The sequence below is a fragment of the Aotus nancymaae genome, unplaced genomic scaffold (assembly GCF_030222135.1).
Source record: "Aotus nancymaae isolate 86718 unplaced genomic scaffold, 86718_ANA_hifiasm-v0.15.2.pri h1tg000059l, whole genome shotgun sequence".
Classification (NCBI taxonomy): domain Eukaryota; kingdom Metazoa; phylum Chordata; class Mammalia; order Primates; family Aotidae; genus Aotus; species Aotus nancymaae.
This window is the reverse complement of record NW_026988473.1, coordinates 5,671,906-5,698,750: the sequence shown is the minus strand read 5'-3', so window position 1 is coordinate 5,698,750 and position 26,845 is coordinate 5,671,906. Positions and strand designations below refer to the sequence as shown.

General features: G+C 49.9%; 1 protein-coding gene and 1 pseudogene across 2 annotated transcripts in view; both read right to left on the bottom strand.

Moving 5' to 3' along the window:
• MACROD1 (mono-ADP ribosylhydrolase 1) overlaps positions 1 to 5,943 on the bottom strand; it is a 176,803-nt gene extending 170,860 nt beyond the window's left edge. For both annotated transcript variants that reach the window (XM_012463122.2, XM_012463121.2), the window contains exon 1: positions 5,537 to 5,943. In XM_012463122.2, coding sequence (XP_012318545.1) covers positions 5,537 to 5,825 — 289 coding nt within the window. In that variant the 5' untranslated portion in view covers positions 5,826 to 5,943. The remainder of the gene's footprint in view (positions 1 to 5,536) is intronic.
• An 11,812-nt stretch (positions 5,944 to 17,755) lies between these two features.
• LOC105724487 (actin, cytoplasmic type 5-like) lies at positions 17,756 to 19,239 on the bottom strand (annotated as a pseudogene).
• Positions 19,240 to 26,845: the final 7,606 nt, after the last annotated feature.

Sequence of the window (26,845 nt, the reverse complement as noted above, 5' to 3'; positions counted from 1 at the left end):
ATAAGAGGAAGACATCATGAGCAATACTTACAAACCTCTAGAAGACTCAGAGCTATTATTTCACGAACACATAGATAAATAACGTGATGATGTGAGTGGGCATGGGAGCATTAACTTTTCTCTTCCTTCTAATTTTCTTGTTTAACCTCCTAGTAAAGTTTGTATCTTTTAAAGTCTACATAAAGATGATGCTGGCACAAGGCTTCCAACCCATCTTATCATCTGACCCAGAAAATGAAAATATCCTGCCGTTGGGCCTTTTAGATCAGTTATCCAGAGATTTTTACTTCTCCCATGCTAGGCAGAGCCTATGTTCATAAATAAATAAATAAATGTCTCTGCAAAACATTTTTAAAAACAATTAGCCGGGCATAGTGGCACATGCCTATAGTCCCAGCTACTCATGAGGCTCAGGTGGGATTAAGCCCAGGAGTTGGAGGCTGAGGTGAGCTGTGATTGCACCACTGCACTCCAGCCTGGGCAACAGAATGAGACCCTGTCGCAATAAATAAATAAATAGAATGTTCAGTGCAGCTTTATTCACAAGAAACCCAAATGCCAGTCAATTAACAAAAGTGGGGGCTGGGTGTAATGGCTCATGCCTGTAATCCTAGCACTTTGGGAGGCTGAGGTGGGTGGATCACCTGAGGTCAGGAGTTCGAGACTAGCCTGGAAAACATGGCAAAACCCCCTCTCTACTAAAATAGAAAAATTAGCCAGGCATGCTTGTGGGTGCCTGTAATCCCAGCAACTCAGGAGGGTGAGGCAGGAGAATGGCTTGAACCCGGAAGGCAGAGGTTGCAGTAAGCAGGGATCACGCCGCTACACTCCAGCCTGGGCGACGGAGCAAGACTCCATTCCAAAAAACAAAACCACCAGAGTAGGAAGCAAGCTGTGGTACATTCACACACTGGAACACTATACAGCAATGAAAAAGAGCGAACCACTACCACACCCAATAACATGGACAAACTGCCCAGATACTGAGTAAAAGGGGCCGGACTTCAAGAAGAGACAAAATGAACAGATGTCACAAGAGTAATTAGCTCCAGACTGTACCAAGCAAAAAGAGATAACTTCTGGGGTGATGGCAATGTTCTACTTTTGACCCAAGTAGTAGCTGTGCAGTTGCATACGTTGTGCACTGAAGATCTGTATGTTTGGGGCACTTTACTGTCAAATGTAACTTGGCTGAAAGTGTGATTTAAATGTAAGATGAAAAGTGCAGGAGTCATCAAGGGCCATGGCTCAAACCCCAATCAGAGGCAGAGTCCAGCTGAGGCAGCCCCCCAGATCTCCCATAATGTGATGGCTTAAAAAATAACTTGGCAGGCACAGTGGCTCACACCTGTAATCCCAGCATTTTCAGAGGCCCAGGCAGGCGGGTCCCTTGAGGCCAGTTCAAGACCAACCTGGGCAACATGGTGAGACTCAGTCTCTACGATAAAGTTTTTAAAACATTAGCTGCTGGTGGCTCACACCTGTAATCTCAGCACTTTGGGAGGCCAAGGTGGGTAGATCGTTTGAGCTTAGGAGTTTGAGACTAGCCTGGGCAACGTGTCAAAACTCCATCTCTACAAAAAATACAAAAATTTTGCTGGTTGTGGTGGTGTGTGCCTGTAGTTCCAGCTACTCAGGAGACTGAAGTGGGAGGATCGCTTGAGCCCAGGAGGTCAAGGATGCAGCAGCTGAGATCTCACAACTGCACTCCAGCCTGGGCAACAGACTCTGCCTCAAAAGAGCTCTTTGAGGAAGCCGCAGTCGCAGTAGTTTTGGATCGTGGATCCGCACGCTCCTGCTCCTGACTCACCGCTGTTCGCTCTCGCTGAGGAACAAGTTGGTCAGGAAGCCAGGCAGCAGCCATGGCTTTTAAGGATACTAGAAAAACACCCGTGGAGCCGGAGGTGGGAGTTCACTGAATTCCAATCACTCAAACGAGCAGCAGTGTAAAATCGCCGGGGAAGGAATGTGCTGACTTGATCAGAGGAGCAAAGTTTTGAAAAGAATCTCAAAGTGAAAGGACCAGTTCGAATGCCTACCAAGACTTTGAGAATCACAAGAAAAACTCCTTGTGGTAAAGGTTCTAAGACAGGGGATCGTTTCCAGATGAGAATCCACAAGTGCCGGGCGCGGTGGCTCACACCTGTAATCCCAGCACTCTGGGAGGCGGAGGCGAGCAGATCACCTGAGGTCGGGAGTTCAAGACCAGCCTGACCAACATGGAGAAACCCAGTCTCTACTAAAAATACAAAATTAGCTGGGCGTGGTGGCACATGCCTGTAATCCCAGCTACTCGGGAGGCTGAGGCAGGAGACTCGCTTGAACCTGGGAGGCGGAAGTTGCAGTGAGATCATACCATTGCACTCCAGCCTGGGCGACAAGAGTGAAACTTCACCTCACAAAAAAAAAAAAGCGAATCCACAAGTGACTCATTGACTTGCACAGTCCTTTGAGATTCTTCAGCAGATGACTTGTGACAGTATTGAGCCAGGAGTTGAGGTGGAAGTCGCCACTGCAGATGCTTAAATCAACTATTTTGATAAATTGATTACCAGTTGTTTAAAAAAAAAAAAAGAAAGAAAAATCAGTTGCATATGGTGATACACGCCTGTAGTTCCAAATACTTGGGAGGCGGAGGCAGGAGGGTCGCTGAGCCCAGGACATAAGGGTGCACTGAGCTACGGTTACACCACTGCACGTCAGCCTGAGCAACAGAACAATACTGTCTCAACAAAAATTAAAAACTAGTTTTTTTAATTTTAAGAAAATTGGTCAGGCGCAGTGGCTCACATCTGTAATCCCAGCACTTTGGGAGGCGGAGGCAGGCAGATCACCTGAGGTCAGGAGTTCAAGACCAGCCTGGCCAACATGGTGAAACCCCATCTCTACTAAAAATACAAAATTAGGCTGGGTGAGGTGGCTCGCTCCTGTCATCCCAGCACTTTAGGAGACTCAGGCGGGTGGGTCACGAGGTCAGGAGACTGAGACCATCCTGGCTGACATGGTGAAACCCAGTGTCTACGAAAAATACAAAAATTTAGCCAGGCGTGGTGGCAGGTGCCTGTAATCCCAGCTACTCAGGAGGCTGAAGCAGGAGAATCGCTTGAACCTGGGAGGCGGAGGTTGCAGTGAGATTGTACCATTGCACTCCAGCCTGAGCAAAAAGAGCGAAACTCTGTCTCAAAATTCATTTAAGAAAATAAAAGACACCAAAAATTCTTTGAGAGTCTTTCCCTCAAAAGGCGGAGCCTAATTTCCCTCCCCTGGAGTGTGGCCAGACTCCCCGACTCGATTCTAAGCCCTAGAAAAACGCAGGGGAGACAGTGCAGGACTTCGAAGACGAGGTCACAAAGAAGGCACTGTGGCTGCATCGGGGTCTCCTCACTGTCCCTCTCATGGAGCACATGCTGTAGGGGAAAGGCGTAGGACATCTATGCCGTAAGACACTCAAGCAGCTCCGTGGAGAGGCCCCAAGGTGACGAACCCAGGCCTCTCACCAAATGCCATTTCACGGGAGGGAGCTGTCTAGGACGCCCATCCTCCCGCCCTAACCAAGCTCCAGCCGGCCTCAGGGGAGGGAGACCCTGAGCTAGAACCACCCAGCTAAGCTTCCCTCCATTTTCCTGACCCTCAGGGACTGAGAGGATGCAGGTTTGTTTTAAGCTACTAAGTTTCGGATGTTTTGTTACACAGCAACAGATAACTATTGGGAGATCTCCACGTCCCACCCCCAAAAGCTCCCTCTAACTGTGGCTTCAGTGCCAGGCAGAGCCCCAGACTAGCCCCACTCCTGAGCTTGGCCCACTATCACTCAATAACAGGTCTGGAATGCCATTCCCCAGCTGGAGGCCTCTTCTAGGCCACCACCTCCGAGACGCCTCCTCTGATCTCCCCAGCTCAGGTGGCCCCATCTGCCATGGCGTCTTCACAGCACTGAGGTTACCGGGCCTTGTGGCTGCTAGAACACATTGTTTACAATACATTCTTTGTAATCTTCCTACTAGATGGCAAGCTCCATGAGGGCAGGGCCCTTGCCTGTCTGACGTACATCTGAGTCCTCAGCCTGGCCACCTAGAGGGCATTCATTAAGAGTTTGCTGCATGGTTGGAAATCCCAGCTAGAAGCAAAGAGGGAGACCCCAGGGACAGCACAGCAGCCTGGGAACCCCGGCCCCACCAGGTCTGGCTGCTTTCATAGCACCGAGGAGTGGGGTGTGGGGTTGGATCCTAGAAACAGTGCCAGCTCACAAGCAGGGGCCTGGGTGACTGGTCTCCCTCTTTCCCACCCTCCTGGGTTACTGCTCTCTGAGAGAGTGCTGGGGGAGCAGGGGTCTCTGTGGGGACAGCGGCTCCCCCTCCAGGGGTCTCTGCCAGCCCCCACTCCTCCTGCTGTTCTGGGGCAAGGGCCAAGCACCTGACAAGTTCTCCATTTGCTCACAGACTAAAGTCGTTGCTTTCTGGCGTCACTTTCAGCTCCCGGCGCAGGCCACACAATGCATGTCAGGAGTAAATCATTCTGATTTCCACCTCCCTTCCCGAGACAGCCAGCTTCTTTTTAGCCCTCACACAGCAGGCTCCTCCATCCTGCCCGCCCAGCCGGAGGCCGCGCCCACTCCACCGTGGGGGCCCAGCCAATTAGCCACTTCCCTGCACTTCTGAAAGGGGATCCAGCTGGGAAGAGACAGGATCCCAGGAGGCAGGCCCTGAAGGGCAGGGGCAGCTGGGTGCCCAGCAGGGCTATTTGGGGCTTGTCTCGGGTTCTCTCCCTTCCCGGGCCCAGGACTCATGCCACTCCCAGGAGTGGGAGGAGGTAGCATGATTCTTGGGGGTGTCATCAGTTGTCACAGGAACAAGACTCCACCTCTGCCCTGCCCCTCTAACCTCTGTTCCTGGCATGAACAAGCTGCTCACAGTGGCCAGAAGCCAGCGAGGAGGGGAAAAGGGCACCAGACCACGTGCCCAGGAAGGCAGAGTGCACTCTTGGGGTGGGGTGAAGGCAGGACAGGCCAGCCCAAGGAGGTCACTCTGTGGGGTTACGGGCCCCATCAGGTGGGACGCCAGCCCCGGAGCTGTTCCCTGGGCCTATTCCCGAGCACTTGAGAATCACACTGTGCAAAGTTTGGAGAGTACGGTATCGTAACCTCCACTTTGACAACAGCTCCCCAAGTGACCTTGGGGAAATCAGCTGTGGCACTCGGCCTCAGTTTCCTCCTACACAGGGGAGGAGGCAGCTCCTGCACAATCTCGGGGTACTCTGTGACCCATTCCAGTGGGGTAAGGAAGGCCTCCTTCCTCACGCTGCCACCCTGCGTGGACACGGAGACCTGGTCTGGAGTCAACTGTTCCATAGGGGTGGGAACAGGCGGGAGTGGGGGGTGGCTGTGAATGGGGAGGAGGGGTCCGTTCCAGGGGAGATGGGGCCTCAGCTTCCCCAGGGTCTCTGGGTGGAAGGGGCTGCTCGCTCTTGGGGAGCTGCTCAGCCAGGAAGCCCCACGTGGGGCCGCCCTCTCCCTCGAGACCCTCGTGCTTACACTTACATTTCGCCTCCTTCCAGTCGGTGGAGGTGTTCAGGTCCACCTTCGCCGCCATGGCCAGGGGGGCCCAAGTGCGCACCCCGGCTGTCCGCCCCACCGCCGCCAACCCCCACGCCCCAATTCCCGCTGAGGTCTGCGCCTGGCAGCCGAACGCGCCCAGGGACGGCGGGGGACCGCACGCGCTGCTGCGGTCACCCCTCAAGCGCCCGGGCCAGGGGCGTGGGGCGACCAGCAGTTGCCCCGCCGCGCGCAGCTGTGCCAGGCGGCCGGACACTCGGCTCTGCAGAGACATGAGCGGGCGGCGCGGGGCAGCTCTCCGCCCACTTGGACTCTATTTACGGTGCTCGGGAGTGTCTCTCCCTTATTTACTCTGGGACTGGGTGGCGACCGCCAGCCAGCGGCGACCTGCTTGGAGCTAGCGGGCGGCGCGGCCAGAAAACCCGGGAGCGCCGCTGGGCACGCTGGAACTTGTAGTCCGGGACGCCGAGTGGGCCCACGCACTTGTATACACACGTGCGCGCCTGCCCCGGCTCCCAGTACCGCGGGTGGAGCCACGCCCGAGCCCCTCCCACTTTCCCGTGGCCCCCGGGCGCCTCCCCGCGCTTCCCGGTGGCCTCGGCCGCCTCCAATTTCCTGGTTGGCTGTGCCTCGGCTTCCCCCGCACGGGCTGAAGTCCCCGGGCCTTCCACGCAGCGCCGGCCCCCTCTGCCTCTCGGCTCCGCAGCGGAGCAGGCGCGCGGGGCGCTCCGTACCGAGTTGGGAGAGGGGAGCGCGGCTCCCGCGGTGCCGAGCGTTTTGCAGCCTCGGAGACCAGGGCTTGTCTCCCCACGGGTCCGCAGGGCACCGCCTCCACACCTCAGCCCGCCCTCTTAGGGATAGGTGCGACAACGGGTAAATCTGGTTTGGGAACTCCTACCCAGAGCCTCTGCCTCCTAATAGCCCCAGTGCCAAGGCTCGGCTGGAGCAGAATCTAGGACAGCCGGGAAGCTGAGGGTGGAAATAGTGGAATTTGGAGGCAGGACACTTGGGCTTCAAGTGGCATTCAAAAGGTGAAGAATTGGGGTGATGTTTTCTTTTGTTTTTCTTTTAGAGGTGGGGTTTCACCATGTTGGTCGGCTGGTCTTGAACTCCCGACCTCAGGTAATCCGCCCGCCTCGGCCTCCCAAAGTGCTGGGATTACAGGGGTGAGCCACCGTACCCGGCCTATGTTTTCTTCGTATTTTTTCTTTTTTACAAAAACCATGAGGATGGATTTTTAAGTACTTTTATATATTTTCCTGTACTATTAATCTTACTTTATGATAAATATAATACAGGCCGTGCCATTATAATATAATAATATAATAATGAATATTGAATAGGTGCCTCACACCTGTAATCCCAGCACTTTGGGAGGCTGAGGCAAGAGGATTATCAGAGGCCAGGAGTTCAAAACTAGCCTGGGCAACATAGTGAGACACCCCCCCATCTCTACCCCGAGGAAAAAAAATGACTTTGGTGTGATTGATAGTAGGTGCTCACCTCTAGTCCCAGCTACTCCAGAGGCTAAGGTGGGCAAGCACTTGAGCCCAAGGGTTTAAGGCTGCAGAGAGCTATGATGGCACCACTGCACTACAGCCTGGACAAGAGTGAGACCCTACCTCAAACGTAATAATAATAATGAGTATATTCTAATACCGGGGGGAACAAGACAGCGTTTCGGAGAAGGTTCCAATACTAGCGTTGCTGCCCTGGGGTACCCTAGCCCCTGAGAGTCGAGCTCCTCGAGCTGTCAGTTAGGAATAAGAGAGTAGCTGGCTGCAAAGTTGCTCCTGTGTTCCAGGCCTCCAGCTCTGAGTGTGGCAATAACGCTGGCCAGCTGTGGGCGGATCCCTGACATGCTGTGAATGCAGAGGGCACCACTGGGATGGTGACATGGGCTCAGCCTTGCGCTTCAGATGTTAAATCCACCCAAGACAAGATCAGCATAGACTTGCCAACAGCAGGGTAGGCAGTAATCAGTCTTGGGAGTGAGGGCAAAGGGGAGGCCAGAAGCCAGGAGGGAAGAGCCCATGGCCCCCAACATTTTAGGACCGCCAGCAAGGCCTGCACCCTCTCCTGAAAACATCAGCAAGACATGGTTCAGGACACAGGAGTCAGGCCCTGGGTCACCTCACCAGTTGTAGCCCCTCTAGTCACTCAGAATAAAAGAAGGACCTTGTCAACTGCAACCAGGACAGCCATCTACAGGCACAAAGCCCCAGTTGTACTGAGCTAAGCCCTCTGTGTCCATTCCCACTACCTCCATTAGCCTGTTACATCCTCAGCTCTCACCACCGCCAGGCAGTGAGGTAACTGGTCCGAGGTCAGCACAGCGTCAGGATCGGAGCCCCGACTTAGGTCCGGGTCTGTTTGCTTCCCATCTGTGGTCTGGAAAGTGGTTATGCAGATGTCACTGATTGGTGACACTGATTGGTGAAATGAAGCATGTAGGTGATGCTGTATATTACTTCTCCATTGCTGCTGTGCCATTACTTCAAATTCACTGGCTTCAATGACACACATTTAGTATGTTAAAGTTCTGTAGGACAGAAATCTGATGTAGGTATCACTGGACTAAAATCAAGGGGTCACCAGGGCCGTGTTCCTTTCTGGAAGCCCTAGCAGAGAGTCTATTTCATTGCCTTTTCTGATTTCCAGAGACCACCCACGTTCTTTGGCTCAAGACCTCTTCCTCCATGTTCAAAGCCACCGCGGTTGCCTCTGAGCATTCTTCTGCAGGGGCATTTTCCTTCTGATGCTCTCCATCTGGCTCTCTCTTCCATCTTCAGGGACCCTTGTGATTACATGAACCCACCTAGATAATCTGTGATAATTTATCTACTTGGCGGATTTGCTGCCTTCATTCCCCTTTGCCAAGTAATGTAACATATTACAGGTTGTAGGATGTAGGATGTGGAATCTTTGGAGGGCCGTTATTCTGCCCTGTGCAACCTTCCTGGCAATGAGTAGGGAGGATTATGAGGCAGAGGCTGAGGCCCCAGCCATAAGAAAGTCTTGGCCGGGCCAGGTGTAGTGGCTCAAACCTATAATCCCAGCACTTTGGGAGGCTGGCGGGCAGATCACGAGGTTAATAGATAGAGACCATCCTAGCCAGCATGGTGAAACCCATCTCCACTAAAAATGCAAAACATTAGCTGGGTGTGGTGGCGCACGCCTGTAGTCCCAGCTACTTAGGAGGCTGAGGCATGAGAATTGCTTGAACCTGGGAGGCAGAGGTTGCAGTGAGCAATATATCAAGACTCCATCTCAAAAAAAGCAAAAAAGAAAGTCTTGGCCAGGCAGAGTAGCTCACACCTGTAATCCCAGCACTTTGAGAGGCCAAGGCAGGCGGATCATGAGGTGAGGAGTTTGAGACCAGCCTGGCCAACATGGTGAAACCCCATATCTACTAGATACAAAAATTAGCTCAGTGTGGTAGCACACGCCTGGAATCCCAGCTACTCAGCAGGCTGAGGCAGAAGAATCACTCGAACCTGGGAGGCAGAGGTTGCAGTAAGCCAAGATCGTGCCGCTGCACTCCAGCCTGGGTGACAGAGCAAGACTCCATCTCAAAAAACAAACAAAAAACAAAGTCTTGGTGCTCAGGCTGGACACAGTGGGTCATGCTTATAATCCCAGCACTTTAGGAGGCCAAGGCGGGTAGATCAATCACCTGAGGTCAGGAGTTCGAGACCAGCCTGGCCAACATGGTGAAACCCTATCTCTAATAAAAATACAACAACGACAAAATCAGCCAGGTTTGGTGGCCTGTGCCTGTAATCCCAGCTACTCAGGAGGCTAAGGCAGAACCTGCAAAGCAGAGAGTGCAGTGAGCCGAGATCACGCCACTGCACTCCAGCCTGGGTGCCAGAGTGAGACTCCATCTCAAAAAAAAGGAAGACCTTGGTCCTCAACTAGAGGCTACCTTCCACCCAGCTATCAGGGAGACTGAGGTGGAACAGGCCACAAGTTGGAGGCTGTATTACACTTTGAGTATACCTATAAATAGCCACGGCACTCTAGTCTGGACAACATAGCAAGATCACATCTCTAAAAGACAATTGAACAAGAATGATTAATTTAGAATTAATATAGAATAATTTCATTATCTTGATTGTTGTGATGGTTTCATAGATCCTTATGTCAAAACTCTCCACATTGTGGCTGATGACTGCAATCCTGGCACTTTGGGAGACCCAGCTGGGAGGATCATTTGCACAATTCAAGACCAACCTGGGCAACATAGCAAGACATCATCGCTACAGAAAAGTAATTTAAGAAAATTTAAAAACTCACCACATTGTACTTTTTTTTTATTTTTTTGAGACGGAGTCTTGCTCTGCTGCCAGGCTGGAGTGCAGTGGAGCAATCTCGGCTCACTGCAACCTCCGCCTCCTGGGTTCAAGCGATTCTCCTGCCTCAGCCTCCCGAGTAGCTGGGACCAAAGGCGCGTGCCAACACACCTGGCTAATTTTTGTATTTTTAGTAGAGACAGGGTTTCACCATGTTGGCCAGGATGGTCTTGATTTCTTGACCTCGTGATCCGCCCACCTCAGCCTCCCAAAGTGCTGGGATTACAGACATGAGCCACTGCGCCCAGCCCACATTGTACATTTTTAATGAATGCACTTTTTTTACTGTGAACTCTGCAGAGAAGCAAATATGTGCAGTGTACTGTGTGCCAGTTATGCCTCAATAAGACTGCCAAAAACCACAAGAAAAAATTTGTAGCCACCAGGCACAGTGGCTCACACCTGTAATCCCACCAGTTTGGGAGGCCAAGGGGAGCAGATCACCTGAGGTCAGGAACTAGAGAACAACCTGGCCAACATGGTGGAACCCCACCTCTACTACAAATACAAAAAAGAAAAAAAATTAAATGGGCATGGTGGCGCATATCTGTAGTCCTGGCAACTAGGGAGCTTGAGGCAGGAGAATCACTCGAACCTGGGAGGTGGAGGTTGCAGTGAGCAGAGATCATGCCATTGCACTCCAGCCTGGGTGACAAAGCGAGACTCCGTCTCAAAACAAAATATGAAGGCAAGTGCAGTGGGTCACACCTGTAGTCCCAACTACTTGGGAAGTTAAAACAGGAAGATCACTGGAGTCCAGGAGTTGGAGGTCAGCCTGGGCAACACAGTGAGATCCTGTCTCTAAAAATAAATAAATAAATAACATGTATGTATGTATATATTTTTAGACAGAGTCTGGCTCTGTTGCCCAGGCTGGAGTGCAGTGGTGCAATCGCAGCTTACTGCAACCTTGCCCCCAGGTTCAAGCAATTCTCCTGCCTCAGCCTCCTGAGTATCTGGGATTACAGGCATGTGCCACCATGCCTGGCTAATTTTTGTATTTTTATTACAGGCAAGGTTTCACCATATTGGTCAGGTTGGTCTCAAACTCCTGACCTCAGATAATCCACCCACCTCGGCCTCCCAAAGTGCTGGGATTACAGGCATGAGCCACCGCACCCGGCCAACAAACATGTATTTAAAAAAAAAAAAATTGTATCATGTTATTCGCCTGCTCAGAAATCTCCAAAATCCATGTCCTACATGGTCAGGCTGCTGAAGCTCCCTGGATGCCCACTATGTGCCAGTGCTACTGTTTCTTTTTGCTGGGATTCAGCTCTGTTCTCACACAGATAGTGAAGGTCCCAGTTAACAGCTCTCCGAGGTCTACTGGAGGCCTGGGTCACATGCACAAGTGGTCCTGGGCAGGAAGCCAGATTCCGACACTGGTGAAGGAGGATATCTTCATAGAATTTGAGCTAGACCTTTTGGAAGAAGTAAACTTTTGCCAATTACAAACTTAGGTAATTAAATTCTCTAATAGATTTTAAACTTTATTTTACAGAGTTAACATAGCTGATCTCTCAAACACCTCAAGTTCTCAGCAGAAGGAAAAAAAGGATTTACAGGGCTTTTCTTTTCTTATCACTTAAGCAACTCTCTTTCTTTTTTCCTTTTTTTGGAGATGGGGTCTACAGGGTCTGGAGCAATCATGGATCACTCAGCCTTGACCTTCTGGACTCAATCAATCCTCCAGCCTCAGCCTCCTGAGCAGCTGGGACTACAGGTATATGCTACCATGCCCAGCTAATTTTTTTTTTTTTGGTAGCGATGGGGTCTCACTGTGTTGCCCAGGCTGGTCTCAAACTCCTGGGCTCAAGCAATCTTCTTGCTTCAGGCTTCCAAAGTGTTAGGATTACAGGCATGAGCACCGTGCCCAGCCAAGCAACTCTCTTTATTTTTTATTTATTTTGTTTGTTTGTTTGTTTTTTTCAGACAGAGTCTCACTCTGTTGCCCAGGCTGGAGTGCAGAGGCCCAATCTCAGCTCACTGCAACCTCCACCTTCCAGGTTCAAGCAGTTCTCCTACCTCAGCCTCCCGAGTAGCTGGGATTACAGGCGCCCACCACCACGCCCAGCTAATTTTTGCGTTTTTAGTAGAGATGGGGTTTCATCATGTTGGCCAGGCTGGTCTCAAACTCCTGGCCTCAGGCGATCTGTCTGCCTCAGTCTCCCAAAGTGCTGGGATTACAGGTGTGAGCCACTGCCCCGGACAAGAAACTCTTATATACTAATAAACTTATAAATGTGGCAAATCAGTTATCTTAAATATTCAATACAGTTTCTGAATTTAGATCCTCTTAGACTGTCACAGTTATCTATTGCTTTGTAATGAGTCACTGAAAATTTACTGGCTTAAAATAACAACGGTTCTAAGTCAGCAGTTTGGGCTGGGATAAGCTAGCCGGTTCATCTGTTGGTGTCACTGGGTCACTCCTGCAGCTGAAGCTATAGTCATCTGACAACCCAACTGGGCTTGGGGGATCGCAGGTAGTCTCACTCACATGACTGATGGTTGGTGCTGACTGTCAGCTGAGGCCCTTGGCTCTGCTCCACATGGTCTCATCTTTAAAGGTGGCAAAGCCATCCAAAGGAGCAGATACACCATCACAGCAGGGCTGAAGTTGCAGTGACATGCAGGACCACAGTACAGTTAGGGTTTTCCTGCTACTGGTCTGAGATTTACGACCAGACTAGGACCCAGGAGAATTCTACCATATCTAAAGGGATCCCTAAATCCACGCTTCTCCCCTGGGACTTAATGCTAAAGACTGATTCATCACTGTTTCCTGAGAGCCTTTCTTTCTTTTTTCTTTTCTGAGACCGAGTTTTGCTCTTGTTGCCCAGGCTGGAGTACAGTGGCGCAATCTTGGCTCACCGGGTTCAAGCAATTCTGCCTCAGCCTCCCGAGTAGCTGGGATTACAGGCCCACACCACCACACCTTGACTAATTTTGTATTTTTAGTAGCGACGGGGTTTCTTCATGTTGGTCAGACTGGTCTCAAACTCCTGACCTCAGATGAGCTGCCTGCCTCAGCCTCCCAAAGGGCTGGGATTACAGGTGTGAGTCACCTCACCCAGCCTCCTGAGAGTCTTTCAAGTGGCGGCTCTCCCTGATTTTTCCCCGGCCATCTTTCTACTTTTTATCGCCTCATTTGGGTAGATGAGCTCCAGCTCTCAGGTTCTCCTGCCGTCTTCTCTGTCTGATGACAATTTTGCATTCCACCCTCATCCAGAATGTACTACTCTCTTCATATTTCACTTTATTACCTGCCTATGTTTCATTTTACTATCCATTTCATTGGCCATATTGTACAGTCATTATGTTGAGAGGTATATAAGGGAAGGATGGATTATTACAAGGTATTAAATGCCCAGAGCTTGTAGCTATAAACCAGGAGCCTGGAAAACAGACGATGCCCCTCCACCTGGTTTTTTTTTTTGTTTTTTTTTTTGTTTTTTTTTTTGTTTTTTTTTTTGTTTTTTTTTTTTTTTGAGACGGAGTTTCTCTCTTGTTACCCAGGCTGGAGTGCAATGGCGCGATCTCGGCTCACCACAATCTCTGCCTCAATTCTCATGCCTCAGCCTCCCGAGTAGCTGGGACTACAGGCGTGCACCACCATGCCCAGCTAATTTTTGTATTTTTAGTAGAGACAGGATTTCACCTTGTTGACCAGGATGGTCTCAATCTCTTGACCTCGTGATCCACCCGCCTTGGCCTCCCATGCTTTGTTTTTTTTGGGACGGAGTCTCGTTCTGTCGCCCAGGCTGGAGTGCAGTGGTGCGATCCTGGTCCACTGCAACCTCCGCCTCCCAGGTTCAAGTGATTCTCCTGCCTCAGCCTCCCGAGTAGCTGGGATTACAGGCACGTGCCACCATGCCTGGCTAACTTTTCTATTTCTGTAGAGATGAAGTTTCGCAATGTTGGCCAAGCTGGTCTCAAACTCCTGACCTCACATGATCCACCTGCCTCATCCTTCCAAAGTGCCGGGATTACAGGCGTGAGCCACCTCACCCAGCCTCTACCTGATGTTTGGCAGAGTGGTCTGAAGACCATGTCGGCTATCCGGGAAAAGCCTCAGTGATGGCCAGACAGGTACTGAATGTTCTTATTCCGTGCCACCTTCCCCAGGGGAAGGGCCTTAATGGGCTGGGGGTTTTGTCCCTGGAGCCGGCAGAGGGAGAGCTTCAGCTCCCCTACTCTAACTTCAGAGGAGGCCCAAGAAGGAGGTGGATACTTCAGGGACATTTGGATTGAATTGCACAAAAACCTTTAAAAGTAATGTTTAGAAGCCGGACGCGGTGGCTCACGCCTGTAATCCTAGCACTTTGGGAGGCCGAGGTGGGTGGATCACCTGAGGTCACTAGTTCAAGACCAGCCTGGCCATCACGGAGAAATCCCATCTTTAAATAAATAAATAAATAAATAAATAAAAGTAATGTTTATTATAATACATTTTAACAACATAGAAATAAAGTAAAAAGCGAAAGCTAGCAGGGTGCTGTCGCTCAGGCCTGGAATCACAGTACCATGGGAGGCTAAGGCAGGAGAATCGCTTGAGCCTGGAAGTTTGAGACCAGCCTGGGAAACATAGTAGGACCCTGACTCTACAAAAAATAAAAATATTAGCTGGGCGTGGTGGTGCTCCTGTAGCCCAGCTAATCTGCCTACTGATTTGCTTTCTCGGTTAAGTCGTTGCTGTATTATGGGAAGACTCAGTTCAAGTTTGGCTGCCATGCTTATCGGGATACTGCACATGAGATCGTCATTTTCTGGGTGGAAGTATTCAGCTAAAGACTGGTTGATGAGTGATGTGGACTATTTCAGCTTCTCATTTTCCACACTTACAGGGTTTTCAAAAGAGGAGCTGACTTGGCTTCAGAGCCTTCGAGGAGTTCCTCATGTCATCCAGACACAGCTTTCCCCTGTGCTTCTCTACCTTACAGATTTGGATCAATTTTTACACCATTGGGATGTAACAGAGGCAGTTTTTCACAGTTTATTGGTTATTCCTGCCCAAAGTCAGAGCTTTGACATCCTGCAAAGTGCCATCAGTAAGCATTTGGTTGGGTTGACTGTAATTCCTGATAGCACGGCTGGCTGTGTTTTTGGTGTTATCTGTAAGCTCCTGGATCATACTTGTGTAGTTAGTGAGACTCTACTGCCATTTCTGGCTTCTTGTTGCTACAGTCTTCTTTATTTTCTACTCACTATAGAGAAAGGGGAAGCAGAACATCTAAGAAAGAGGGACAAGCTATGGGGGGTCTGTGTCTCCATCCTGGCTCTCTTGCCTCGAGTACTCAGGTTGATGCTGCAGAGCCTGCGGGTGAACAGAGTTGGGCCGGAGGAGCTGCCTGTTGTGGGCCAGCTGCTTCGACTGCTGCTTCAGCATGCACCCCTCAGGACTCATATGTTGACCAACGCAATCTTGGTAGAGCAGATTATCAAGAATATCACGACATTGAAGAGTGGAAGTGTTCAGGAACAGTGGCTCACAGACTTACATTACTGCTTCAACGTGTGTATCACTGGGCATCCCCAGGGGCCCAGTGCACTGAGTACGGTGTATTGAAGAGTCCATGGTACCTCCTGTTTGAAGTTGTTTATTCATATCTATCTTATTTTGAAGAAAGACTGATGTAATAGATCTTTGTCATTAAAGCTGAACTTTTAAAGAAGTTTACGAAAAAAAATCTGATTTTTTTAATCAAAAAAGAAAATGTTTTATTTGTCACTAAATACAATTAATTTCCCTGATTATAACCCATAATCAATGTCACCTAATATACAGATGGTCTGTACAGAGGTGAACAACTCAGCATCTTTCTCTACGTATATATTAGGACCAAACTCAGAAAAAGCAGAGCTGAGCTTGTTAAATTATTGTTTTAGAAACTCTTACCATTTAAAGGAAATAGGAAGATTTAGGTAGCAGAATAGTTGTATAATAACTTAAAAAGTTAAAAGCTGTAGTGATGATAAAGTAATCCTGTGCACTGTTCTCAGAAATGTTAGGCACTTGGCCTTCTTGCAGATCCCAAGTCTAGAAAAAGACAACCAATCACTGCAACAACGGGGCTTGGTTCATTTGCCGTACGGTTGGTCGTGGTGCATTTCTGGTGTATAAGTCAACAGAACAATCGTGACCCAGAGGTGAAGCAAAGCCATGTAGATAATTACAAAAACTCGTGCTACGGGGTATCTTCGGAGGAAAATTCCCAGACGAATACTAAACTGATCAATTGAACTAGCAGCTTTGCGAACTTTTCCGTACGTTCCTGCCAGATTAGTGTCTGTGTCATTAAAAAGAACAGGAACACTTCGCAGACGAGTGCCTTCACCATTGTCAATTCCAGACATATTAATTGAAGACCCATTACTACTACTCAAAATATCCCTAAACTTTTTGGAGGAAAGATGGGTTTTGATTTATAAAACATTTCTGAACTTAGTTTTAGTGTTCTGATGGATTTTTATCATGCAATCAGTGATTTCTTCTAGACTCAAGGAGAATTTCTCTATTTTGACCTGAGATAATTGTTTCTGAATTAAATAATTTGTCATTATTAGTTATAAAGCCTATACACAAACTATGAAACATCTACCTTAAAACACACATACAAACATCTATGTTGATCATCTAAATTATTTTTAATTTGCCAATTTGAATTATTTCGATACCTTGCCCCTCCATTTGTGTAATTGTAAATTAATTAATTTCTGTTTAGACTGAAATGTAGAAACTGTATGATAAAAAAAAAAATCACTTGAGCCCAGGAGTTCAAGACTAGCCTGGGCAACATAGCAAGATCCCGTTTCTACCAAAACAAAACAAAACAAAAAAAGGTGAAAACCTTTGTTTTGGGCTGAATGGTGTCGTGTCTGCCTGTAGCTCAGGATGTGACTATATTTGCATACAGGGCCTTTAAATAGTTGGCCAGGTGCAGTGGCTCATATGTAATCCCAGCACTTTGGGAGGCTGAGGTGGGCAGATCAAGAGGTCAAGAGATCAAGACCATCCTGGCCAACATGGTGAAACCCCGTCTCTACTAAAAATACGAAAATTAGCCAGGTGTGGTGGCTCGCACCTGTGGTCCCAGCTACTTGGGAGGCTGAGGCGGAAGAATTGCTTGAACCCAGGAGACGGAGGTTCCAGTGAGCCGAGATTGCACCACTGCATTCCAGCCTGGTGACAGAGCAAGACTCCGTCTCAAAAAAAAAAAAAAAATAGTTAATTAAGGCTGGGCACAGTGGCTCCCGCCTGTAATCCCAGCACTTTGGGAAGCTGAGGCTGGTGGATCACCTGAGGTCAGGAGTTTGAGACCAGCTTAGCCAACATAGAGAAACTGCATCTCTACTAAAAAATACAAAATTAGCTGGGTGTGGTGGTATGTGCCTGTAATCCCAGCTACTTGGGAGGCTGAGGCTGAAGAATTGCTTGAACCTGGGAGACGGAGGTTGCAGTGAGCTGAGATCACGCCACTGCACTCAAGCCGGGGCAACAGAGTGAGACTCTGTCTCAAAAAAATAAAAAAAAGGAAGAGATAATTAAGTTAAAATCAGGCCATTAGAGTGACCCTACTCCAGTCTGACTGGTGTTCTTTTTTTTTTTTTTTTTTTTTTTAAGGTGTGCACTTTATTCAACTGGTTTCAATTTAGTGTACAGGTAAGCCCTGGCTGCCTCCACCCACTCCCAGGGAGACCAAAAGCCTTCATACATCTCAAGTTGAGAGACAAAAAAAGGGGTAGCCACAGAGGCTAAAATCTTTCAAAGTAAAACAAAATTAAAAAAGTATTAAGGCAAAATTAGAAAAAATTTCATTACATAATTTACAACAAAAGCAATGCTGTTAACTCCCCTGTGTGGACTCGGGAGAGGACTGGGCCATTCTCCTTAGAGAGAAGTGGGGTGGCTTTCGGGAGGGCAAGGGACTTCCTGTAACAATGCATCTCACGATATTTGGAATGACTTAAAAAAAAAAACAATGTACTCAATCAAGTCCTTGGCCACACTGTAGAACTTTGGGGGATGCTCGCTCCAACCGACTGCTGTCACCTTCACGGTTCCAGTTTTTAAATCCTGAGTCAAGCCAAAAAAAAAAAACCAAAACCAAACAAAAAAACAGATAAAGCCATGCCAATCTCATCTTGTTTTCTGCGCAAGTTAGGTTTTGTCAAGAAAGGGTGTAATGCAACTAAGTCACAATCCGTCTAGAAGCATTTGCGGTGGACGATGGAGGGGCCTGACTCATTGTACTCCTGCTTGCTGATCCACATCTGCTGGAAGGTGGACAGTGAGGCCAGGATGGAGCCACTGATCCACACGGAGTACTTGCTCTCGGGAGGAGCAACGATCTTGATCTTCATCGTGCTGGGTGCCAGGGCAGTGATCTCCTTCTGCATCCTGTCAGCGGTGCCAGGGTACATGGTGGTACCACCAGACAGCACTGTGTTAGCATACAGGTCTTTGTGGATGTCCACATCACATTTCATGATGGAGTTAAAGGTAGTTTCGTGGATGCCACAAGATTCCCTGCCTAGGAAAGAAGGCTGGAAGATCCTCAGGGCAGCGGAACCGCTCGTTGCTGATGGTGATGACCTGACCATCGGGCAGCTCATAGCTCTTCTCCAGGGAGGAGCTGGAGGCTGCCATGGCCATCTCCTGCTCGACGTCCAGGGCAACATAGCACAGCTTCTCCTTGATGTCGTGCACGATTTCCCGCTCAGCTGTGGTGGTGAAGCTGTAGCCGCGCTCGGTGAGGATCTTCATGAGGTAGTCAGTCAGGTCCCGGCCAGCCAGGTCCAGACGCAGGATGGCGTGGGGGAGGGCATACCCCTCATAGATGGGCACAGTGTGGGTGACCCCATCACCGGAGTCCATCATGATGCCAGTGGTACGGCCAGAGGCGTACAAGGAAAGCACAGCCTGGATGGCCACATATATGGCTGGGGTGTTGAAGGTCTCAAACATGATCTGGGTCATCTTCTCACGGTTGGCCTTGGGGTTCAGGGGGGCCTCAGTAAGCAGCACGGGGTGCTCCTCAGGAGCCACACGCAGCTCGTTGTAGAAAGTGTGGTGCCAGATCTTCTCCATGTCGTCCCAGTTGGTGACGATGCCGTGCTCGATGGGGTACTTCAGGGTCAGGATGCCTCTCTTGCTCTGGGCCTCGTCACCCATGTAGGAGTCCTTCTGACCCATGCCCACTATCACGCCCTGGTGCCTGGGGCACCCCACGATGGATGGGAAGATGGCCCGGGGAGTATCGTCGCCCGCGAAGCTGGCCTTGCACATGCCAGAGCCGTTGTCGACAACAAGTGTAGCGGTATCATCATCCACGGTGAGCTGGCGGCGGGTGTGGATGGGCGACGGAACGGCAAGGGCGAGGCTCTGTGCTCGCGGGGTGGACGCGGTCTCGGTGGTGGTGTTCTTTTTTTTTTTTTGAGATGGAGTCTCGATCTGTCACCCAGCCTGGAGTGCAGTGGCACGCTCTCGGCTCACTGCAACCTCTGCCTCCCAGGTTCAAGCGATTCTCCCACCTCAGCCTCCCAAGTAGGTGAGATTACAGGCGCCTGCCACCACACCCGGTTAATTTTTTTTTTTTTTTTGAGACAGTCTCGCTCTATCACCAGGCTGGAGTGCAGTGGCGAGATCCTGGCTCACTGCAGCTTCCGTTTTCCTGTTTCAAGCAATTCTCCTGCCTCAGCCTCCCAAGTAGCTGGGACTGCAGGCACACACCACCATGCCCGGCTAATTTTTTGTACTTTTAGTAGAGACGGGCTTTCACCATGTTGGCCGGGATGGTCTCGATCTCTTGACCTCGTGATCTGCCCGCCTCAGCCTCCCAAAGTGCTGGGATTACAGGCGTGAGCCACCGTGCCCAGCCTAATTTTTTTATTTTTAGTAGAGATGGGGTTTCACCATGTTAGTCAGGCTGGCCTCAAACTCCTAATGTCAAGTGATCCACCCGCCTCAACCTCCCAAAGTGCTGGGATTACAAGCATGAGCCACCATACCCGGCCTGACTGATAGACTTTTAAGAGGAAAGTTGGGGGCTGGGTGCAGTGGCTCATGCCTGTAATCTCAGCACTTTGGGAGGTTGAGGCAGATGGATCACGAGGTCAGGAATTTGAGACCAGCCTGGCCAGCATGGTGAAACCCAGTCTCTACTAAAAATGCAAAAAAATTAGCTGGGCATGGTAGCACACACACACCTGTAGTCCTAGCTACTTGGGAGGCTGAGGCAGGACAATTGCTTGAATCTGGCAGGTGGAGGTTGCAGTGAACCAAGATCATGCCACTGCACTCCAGCCTGGGCGACAGAGCGAGACTCCAACCAAAATAAAAATAAAAAATACAAAAATTAGCCGGGTGTGGCAGTGCTTAGCTGTAATCCCAGCCATTTGGGAAGCTGAGGCAGGGCAATCACTTGAGCCCTGGGAGGCGGAGGTTGCAGAGAGCTGAGATCTGGCACTCCAGCCTGGGCCAGAGAGCAAGATTCCATCTAAATTAAAAAAAAAAAAAAAAGGAAAGTTGGACGCACAAAGAGACACTAAGGATGCAGGAGTGCAGAGGAGGGACCACGTGAGGCAGCAGGAGGAAGGCGGCCGTCTGCCCGCCACGAAGAGAGGCCTCAGAGGAAAGCGCCACCTGCTGACGCCTGGAACCTGGGCTTGCAGCCTCCAGAACTGTAAGAAAATACATCTCTGTTGTTTAAGCCACCCCATCTGTGGCATTCTGTTACGACACCCCCAGCAAGCTAACACAGCTGCCGCCTCCCTGTTCCCATTCCACAGAGGTAATTCCTTTAGCTGTTGGCCATGTATCCCCCTAGATTTTCTCCATGCATGTATAATCATATGTGAAGAAATATACACGATTTTACTTTTACAAAATAGGATTCAGCCATACACACGGTTCTACAACAGTGTCTGTGGAATGCTCTTTTTTTTTTTCCTCACAACACTTCTGACACCAAATGTGTGGTTTCTTTTTCCACACCGACCAATTCTCCAACACCATCTGGGTGTCCTACACTTGAATCCATTCTGATACTCTCAACCTGGAGTTAACATCTGATCCCACACATTAAGTGCCAAGTCCCACAAGACTGCCCCCACTTCAAACTCTGGGAGCAAGTCCTGGGCCCCCCATACTTCTGACATATGAACTGGGGGTTCCCATGACCCCCTCTTCAGGTTCAGTAATTTGCTAGAAAAGTCCAGGCACGATGGCTCACGCCTGTAATCCCAGCACTTTGGGAGGCTGAGGCGGGTGGATCACGAGGTCAGTAGTTCGAGACCAGCCTGGCCAACATGGTGAAACCCCATCTCTACTAAAAATACAAGAAAACTTAGTCAGGCATGGTGGCAGACGCCTGTAATCACAGCTATTTGGGAGGCTGAAGCAGGAGAATTGCTTGAACTTGCGAGGTGGAGATTGCAGTGAGCCAAGATCGTGCCACTGCACTCCAGCCTGATGACAGAGTGAGTTTGCTAGAAGAGCTCACAGAACTCAGGAAAACAGTTTACTTACTTTTTTTTTTTTTTTTTTGAGACAGAATGTCTCTGGAGTGCAGTGGTGCTCACTGCAGCCTTGAACTCCTGGGCTCAAGCAGCTCTCCCACTTCAGCCTCCCAAGTAGCTGGGACTAAGGCATGTGCCACTGCACTCAGCCTTACTTATTATTGCTGGTTTATTATAAAGGATACATGTTCAGGAACAACCAGATGGAAGACACGCAGAGGGCAAGGCGTGGAGGGTGGGGTGGGGAGCCTCCAAGTCCTCTCAGGTCGCACCACCCTCCCAGCACCTCTGTGTGCTCTTCTCTGAGCCCTGCCATTCAGGTGCTTTTTGTTTTTTGGGTTTTTTTTTTGAGATGTAGTTTTGCTCTGTCACCCAGGCTGGAGTGCAGTGGCGTGATCTCGGCTCACCGCAACCTCCGCCTCCTAGGTTCAAGTGATTCTCCTGCCTCAGCGTCCTGAGTAGCTGAGACGACAGGCGTGCGCCACCAGGCCTGGCTAATTTTTGTATTTTTAGTAGAGACAGGTTTCACTATGTTGGCCAGGCTGGTCTCGAACTCCTGACATTATGATCTGCCCTCCTCAGACTTTCCAAAGTGCTGGGATTACAGGCATGAGCCACTGCACCTGGCTCATTTTTGTATTTTTAGTAGAGACAGGGTTTCACCATGTTGGCCAGGCTGGTCTTGAAATCCTAACCTCAGGTGATCCACCCACCTCAGCCTCTCAAAGTGCTGGGGTTACAGGCATGAGCCACTGCATCTAGCCTCATTTAGGAGTGTTATGGTGGCTTCGTTACATAGGTATAATTAATTAACTCAATCTCTGCCTCATCTCCCGTCCCCAGAGTTCGAACCCTCTAATCACTTGCTGGGTTCCCCTGGCTACCACTCTCATGCTCCAAGAGTCACCTCATTAGCATAAACTCAGGTATGGTTGAAAAGGGCTCATTATGAGTAAGAACCCCTCCATCACTCAAGAAATTACAGGCATTTCAGGAGCTCCGTGCCAGGAACTGGAAGTGAAACCCAAGTATGCATACTTATTATATCACAATATCACAACCGCTAACTTTTTTCATTCTACCATATGTCACTGCCATGTCAATAGCTACCCAAATGTTTCTTCACGCTTGCCAATATCCCATTCTATGGAGGCAGCATCATGTTTTCCAGTGTCCTCCATGGTTGGACTCAGGTGGTTTCCATCCCTTTTGCCAACCCAGACAGTGCTGTGTTAGATGTCCTGTGCCACCAGGGTGGAGTCACCTGTGGGAAACATTCCTAAGAGCGGAATCACTTCTGTGTTCTCAATAGCTATTGCTAAGCGTACCTTCCCACTGACGGTGTAGGAGAGGCACATATCCCACCCATGCACACACATGCACACTCTTCACCACTTAGAATTTCTCAACAAAGGTGCTGGAAAGGACACAGTGGGGTTGGGCCATTTGGATCTGAGGGGCTACAACTATTTGGCTCAGAAAAGAATAAGCAGGATAGGGAGTGAGGAAGTCCAGAGGGAAGGTCTGAGGGGACTCCCAGGGCAGCGGAGGGTGACTAGTTCCATTGGCTTATTTGACAAACACAAAGCACTGGGCCGGGCGCAGTGGCTCACACCTGTAATCCCAGCAATTTGGGAGAACGAGGTGGGCAGATCATGAGGTCAGGAGATCGAGACCATCCTGGCTAACACGGTGAAACCCATCTCTACTAAAAATACAAAAAATTAGCTGGGCATGGTGGTACGTGCCTGTAGTCCCAGCTACTCAGGAGGCTGAGGCAGGGGAATCGCTTGAACCCAGGAGGCGGAGGTTACAGTGAGCCGAGATCACGCCACTGCACTCCAGCCTGGGCAACAGAACGAGACTGTCTCAAAAAAAAAAAAAAAAAAGCCAAACACTAAGCACTGACAGTGCCCTGGGCTCTACACTGGGACCAGCACATGGCAGTGAAGGCAACTTCTTCCTCGTGGTAAGAAGTCAACACATGGGAGTCATATCAGAGAGTGCTCAGATCAGTGGGCTGGGGTGGCTGGAAGGCAGCAGGTGGAACAATCACTAGCGTGACACTGGCTCACGAGAATCCCCGAGAATTTCTGCCATACGTGGAGAGGGGAAAGTACAGGAAAAAGCCCCTGAGGGTGACTGTTCTGGTACCTACTGCTGTGGAACAAATGACATTAAGCAACCTTGCTTTTCTGGCTGGGAACAACAGTTATTTAATTCTGTCTCAAGATTTTGTGGGTCAGGGCTCTGCTGGGTGATTTTTCTGCTCCATGTGTCCTCCACTAGGGTCACTCAGTGAGATTCGCTGGAGACTGGGCTGGCCTAGAGGGCTCAAGACAGCTGCCTTCACGTACCTGGAGCCCACGCCGTGTTGTGGAACAGTTGGCTTGCCACAGGGCTAGCTTGGGCTTCCCACACCATGGTGGCCTCAGGGCACTCAGACTTCTTCAGTGGCAGCAAGGGTTCCAAGAGAGTGTGGCCCAAGAAACAGGAAGTGGAAGCTGCCAGTTTCATCAGGCTTGGAACCTGCAAGATGCTATTTCTATTGTATTTCGTTGGTGAGAGTAATCTCAAGTCCATGGGATTCAAGGGGAGGGAAGACAGACCCCCCCACCTTGCAGTGAGAGAGGGGCGTCAATGAGTATGTGCTATCTTCCATCTCCCACAGTGACCCCTGACATCTTTCTCTTGCCATTGGGGGTCAGGTTATGTGCTGTGGTCAGTTTCAATCTGCCTGTCACATAGCAGGTTACACCCTCGAGCCTCAAGCTCAGGCATGCAAGAACTTCTGTGTTTTCTATTAATATTTCTTTCCCTTAGCTCTATTGACATTTGGAGCCAAATAATTGTGATGGCTATTCTGTGCCTTGTAGGGTGTTTAGCAGCATCCCTGGCCACTACAGCACGTGTACGCATACACACACACTCACATACACACTCAGTTATAACCTAAAATGTCTCCAGACATGGTCAAACGACAGCTGGGGACACCCTGGCTGAAAACCATTGCCTCAGCTGGGCGCCGTGGCTCATACCTGTAATCCCAGCACTTTGGGAGGCCGCAGCAAATGGATCATCTGAGGTCAAGAGTTCAAGACCAGCCTGGCCAATATGGTGATAACCCATCTCTAGTAAAAATACAAAAATTAGCTGGGTGTGGTGGTGCATACCTGTAATCCCAGCTACTAGAGAGGCTGAGGCAGAAGAATTGCTTGAACCTGGGAGGCAGAGGTTGCAGTAAGCCGAGATTGCGCCATTTCACTCCAGCCTGGGCGACAAAGCACGACTCTTTCTCAAACAAACAAAAAACCAGAAAACCATCGCCTTGGGATCAACTTGTTCTGACTCTAAGCCTCCAGAGCGGTGAGGAAACCATTCCCTTCCCAGTCCACGGGGCCCTTAACTCTTGGGAAGGGCTCTGATCTACTGTGTGCCATGGCTGCCGCAGAGTTGTCCTCACCTCAGCAGTCCCCTGAAATATGGAGTCTTTCCTCCTGTAACCCAACCCAACCCCCGCCTTGTGGAGGATATGCTGGGTGCCCAGGCTGGGGGTTCCACTTGTAGGGTGTCTTAGAACATTTTCACCCCTGACTCTGGCCATCTACTAGCCCAGGGAGCAACACTCCTTCCCCCCACACCCTGAGGGGGTGCTGGGGGTCTGCATCCAGCTGACGGAATTAGCTGATGGACTGGATGTGGGCTGTGAAAGAGATGAGTCAAGAATGGCTCCGGCCAGGCGTAGTGGTTCACGCCTGTAATCCCAGCACTTTGGGAGGCCAAGGTGGGTGGATCACAAGGTCAGAAGTTGAAGACCAACCTGGCCAAGATGGTGAAACCCTGTGTCTACTAAAAATAAAAAAATTAGCCTGGCGTGGTGGCAGTCACCTGTAATCCCAGCTACTTGGGAGGCTGAGGCAGAGAATTACTTGAAGCTGGGAGGTGGAGGTTGCAGTGAGCCAAGATTGTGCCACTGCACTCCAGCCTGGGCAACAAAGTGAGACTCTGTCTCAAAAAAAAAAAAAAACAGGCCAGGCATGGTGGCTCACACCTGTAATCCCAGCACTTTGGGAGGCCAAGATGGGTGGATCACAAGGTCAGGAGATCGAGACCAGCCTGGCCAGCATGGTGAAAACCCATCTCTACTAAAAATTAGCTGGGCTTGGTTGTGCACGCCTGCAGTCCCAGCTACATGGGAGACTGAGGCAGGAGAATGGCTTGAACCCAGGAAGCACAGGTTGCAGTGAGCTGAGATCGTGCCACTGCACTCCAGCCTGGCAACAGACTAAGACTTCATCTCAAAAAAATAAATAAATAAATGCTTCCAGTTTTCAGCCTGAGGTGCTGGAAGAATAATGATGCCCTTGGCAAGAGGAAGCCAAGGGTGGGTGGGGTTAGGAGGGATATTGGGAGCTCCGGATTTGAGCACCCTGGGAAGTCCGTCAGTCATCCAAACGAAGATGTCAAGATGGTAGCTGGATAGGTAAGTCTGGGACTGGGGGGTGAGATCTGTGCTGAGGATAGAATTATGGGAGTCATCTGAGATGGCAGTTATAGCCACGAGACTGGCTGGATCTCCCACGGAGGGAGATGTGGATAGCAAGGCCCAGGACTGGGCTCCAGGGTTCTCTGATTAATAATTATTAGATAATAATTATCATTTTATTCCTTGAAGCATCTGGCACAGTGCCTGGCTCTATACAAGTCCTCGGAATTGGACAGAACTCTGTAGTACTTCATTTTCCCCATTAATGAGGATGCCAATTCTATCTTAGCAGAAGAGCTACAAGTTACGATTACCCAGTTACATAGGAAATTAAGAGATTTCTTAGGCGTTTCAAACAAAAATTCCAGGTTTTCAGATCCCAAATTCTGAGCTGCAATTCCTCCCCAACCCCTACTCCCACCTATGCTGAGATCCAGCTCTGTAAGTTTGTCTCATAGAGAATTTTAAAGTTGGGAATTTGCTCTGCTGCGACTTAGTCACCCTCACTGTCCCTTCAGTGCCACTGCTGCAAGAACTCCGGCCTTCACATTGACTCCAGATACAGCCTCGCCATGTCTCTGCCTACCCTTGACTGCAGCAGCACTGAAATAGCAGCATGAATCACTCTGGGACGTCACATGATGCCCAGGCCAGGACGCAGCTGTGGCTGGTGCTCCTGTGTTCCAGGGACCCAGGACGAGGGCCCTGGCTGGCCAGAGTGGCTGCCTCCCTGACCTCCTCCGAGTCCACCAAGAGGCTTGGAGAAGACTGAGTTGGTGGAAGTTATAAGAGCTAACACTTCTGGGTGTTCAGAGGTGGCTTTACCGTAACATTAAAGCATCTTAAACATTGGGGACCCCATTCGTGCTCCTGCTAAAAAGCCCCACACCTCATTTTTTGTGTGTTTCTTTTCTCAAAGCAAGCTCTCAA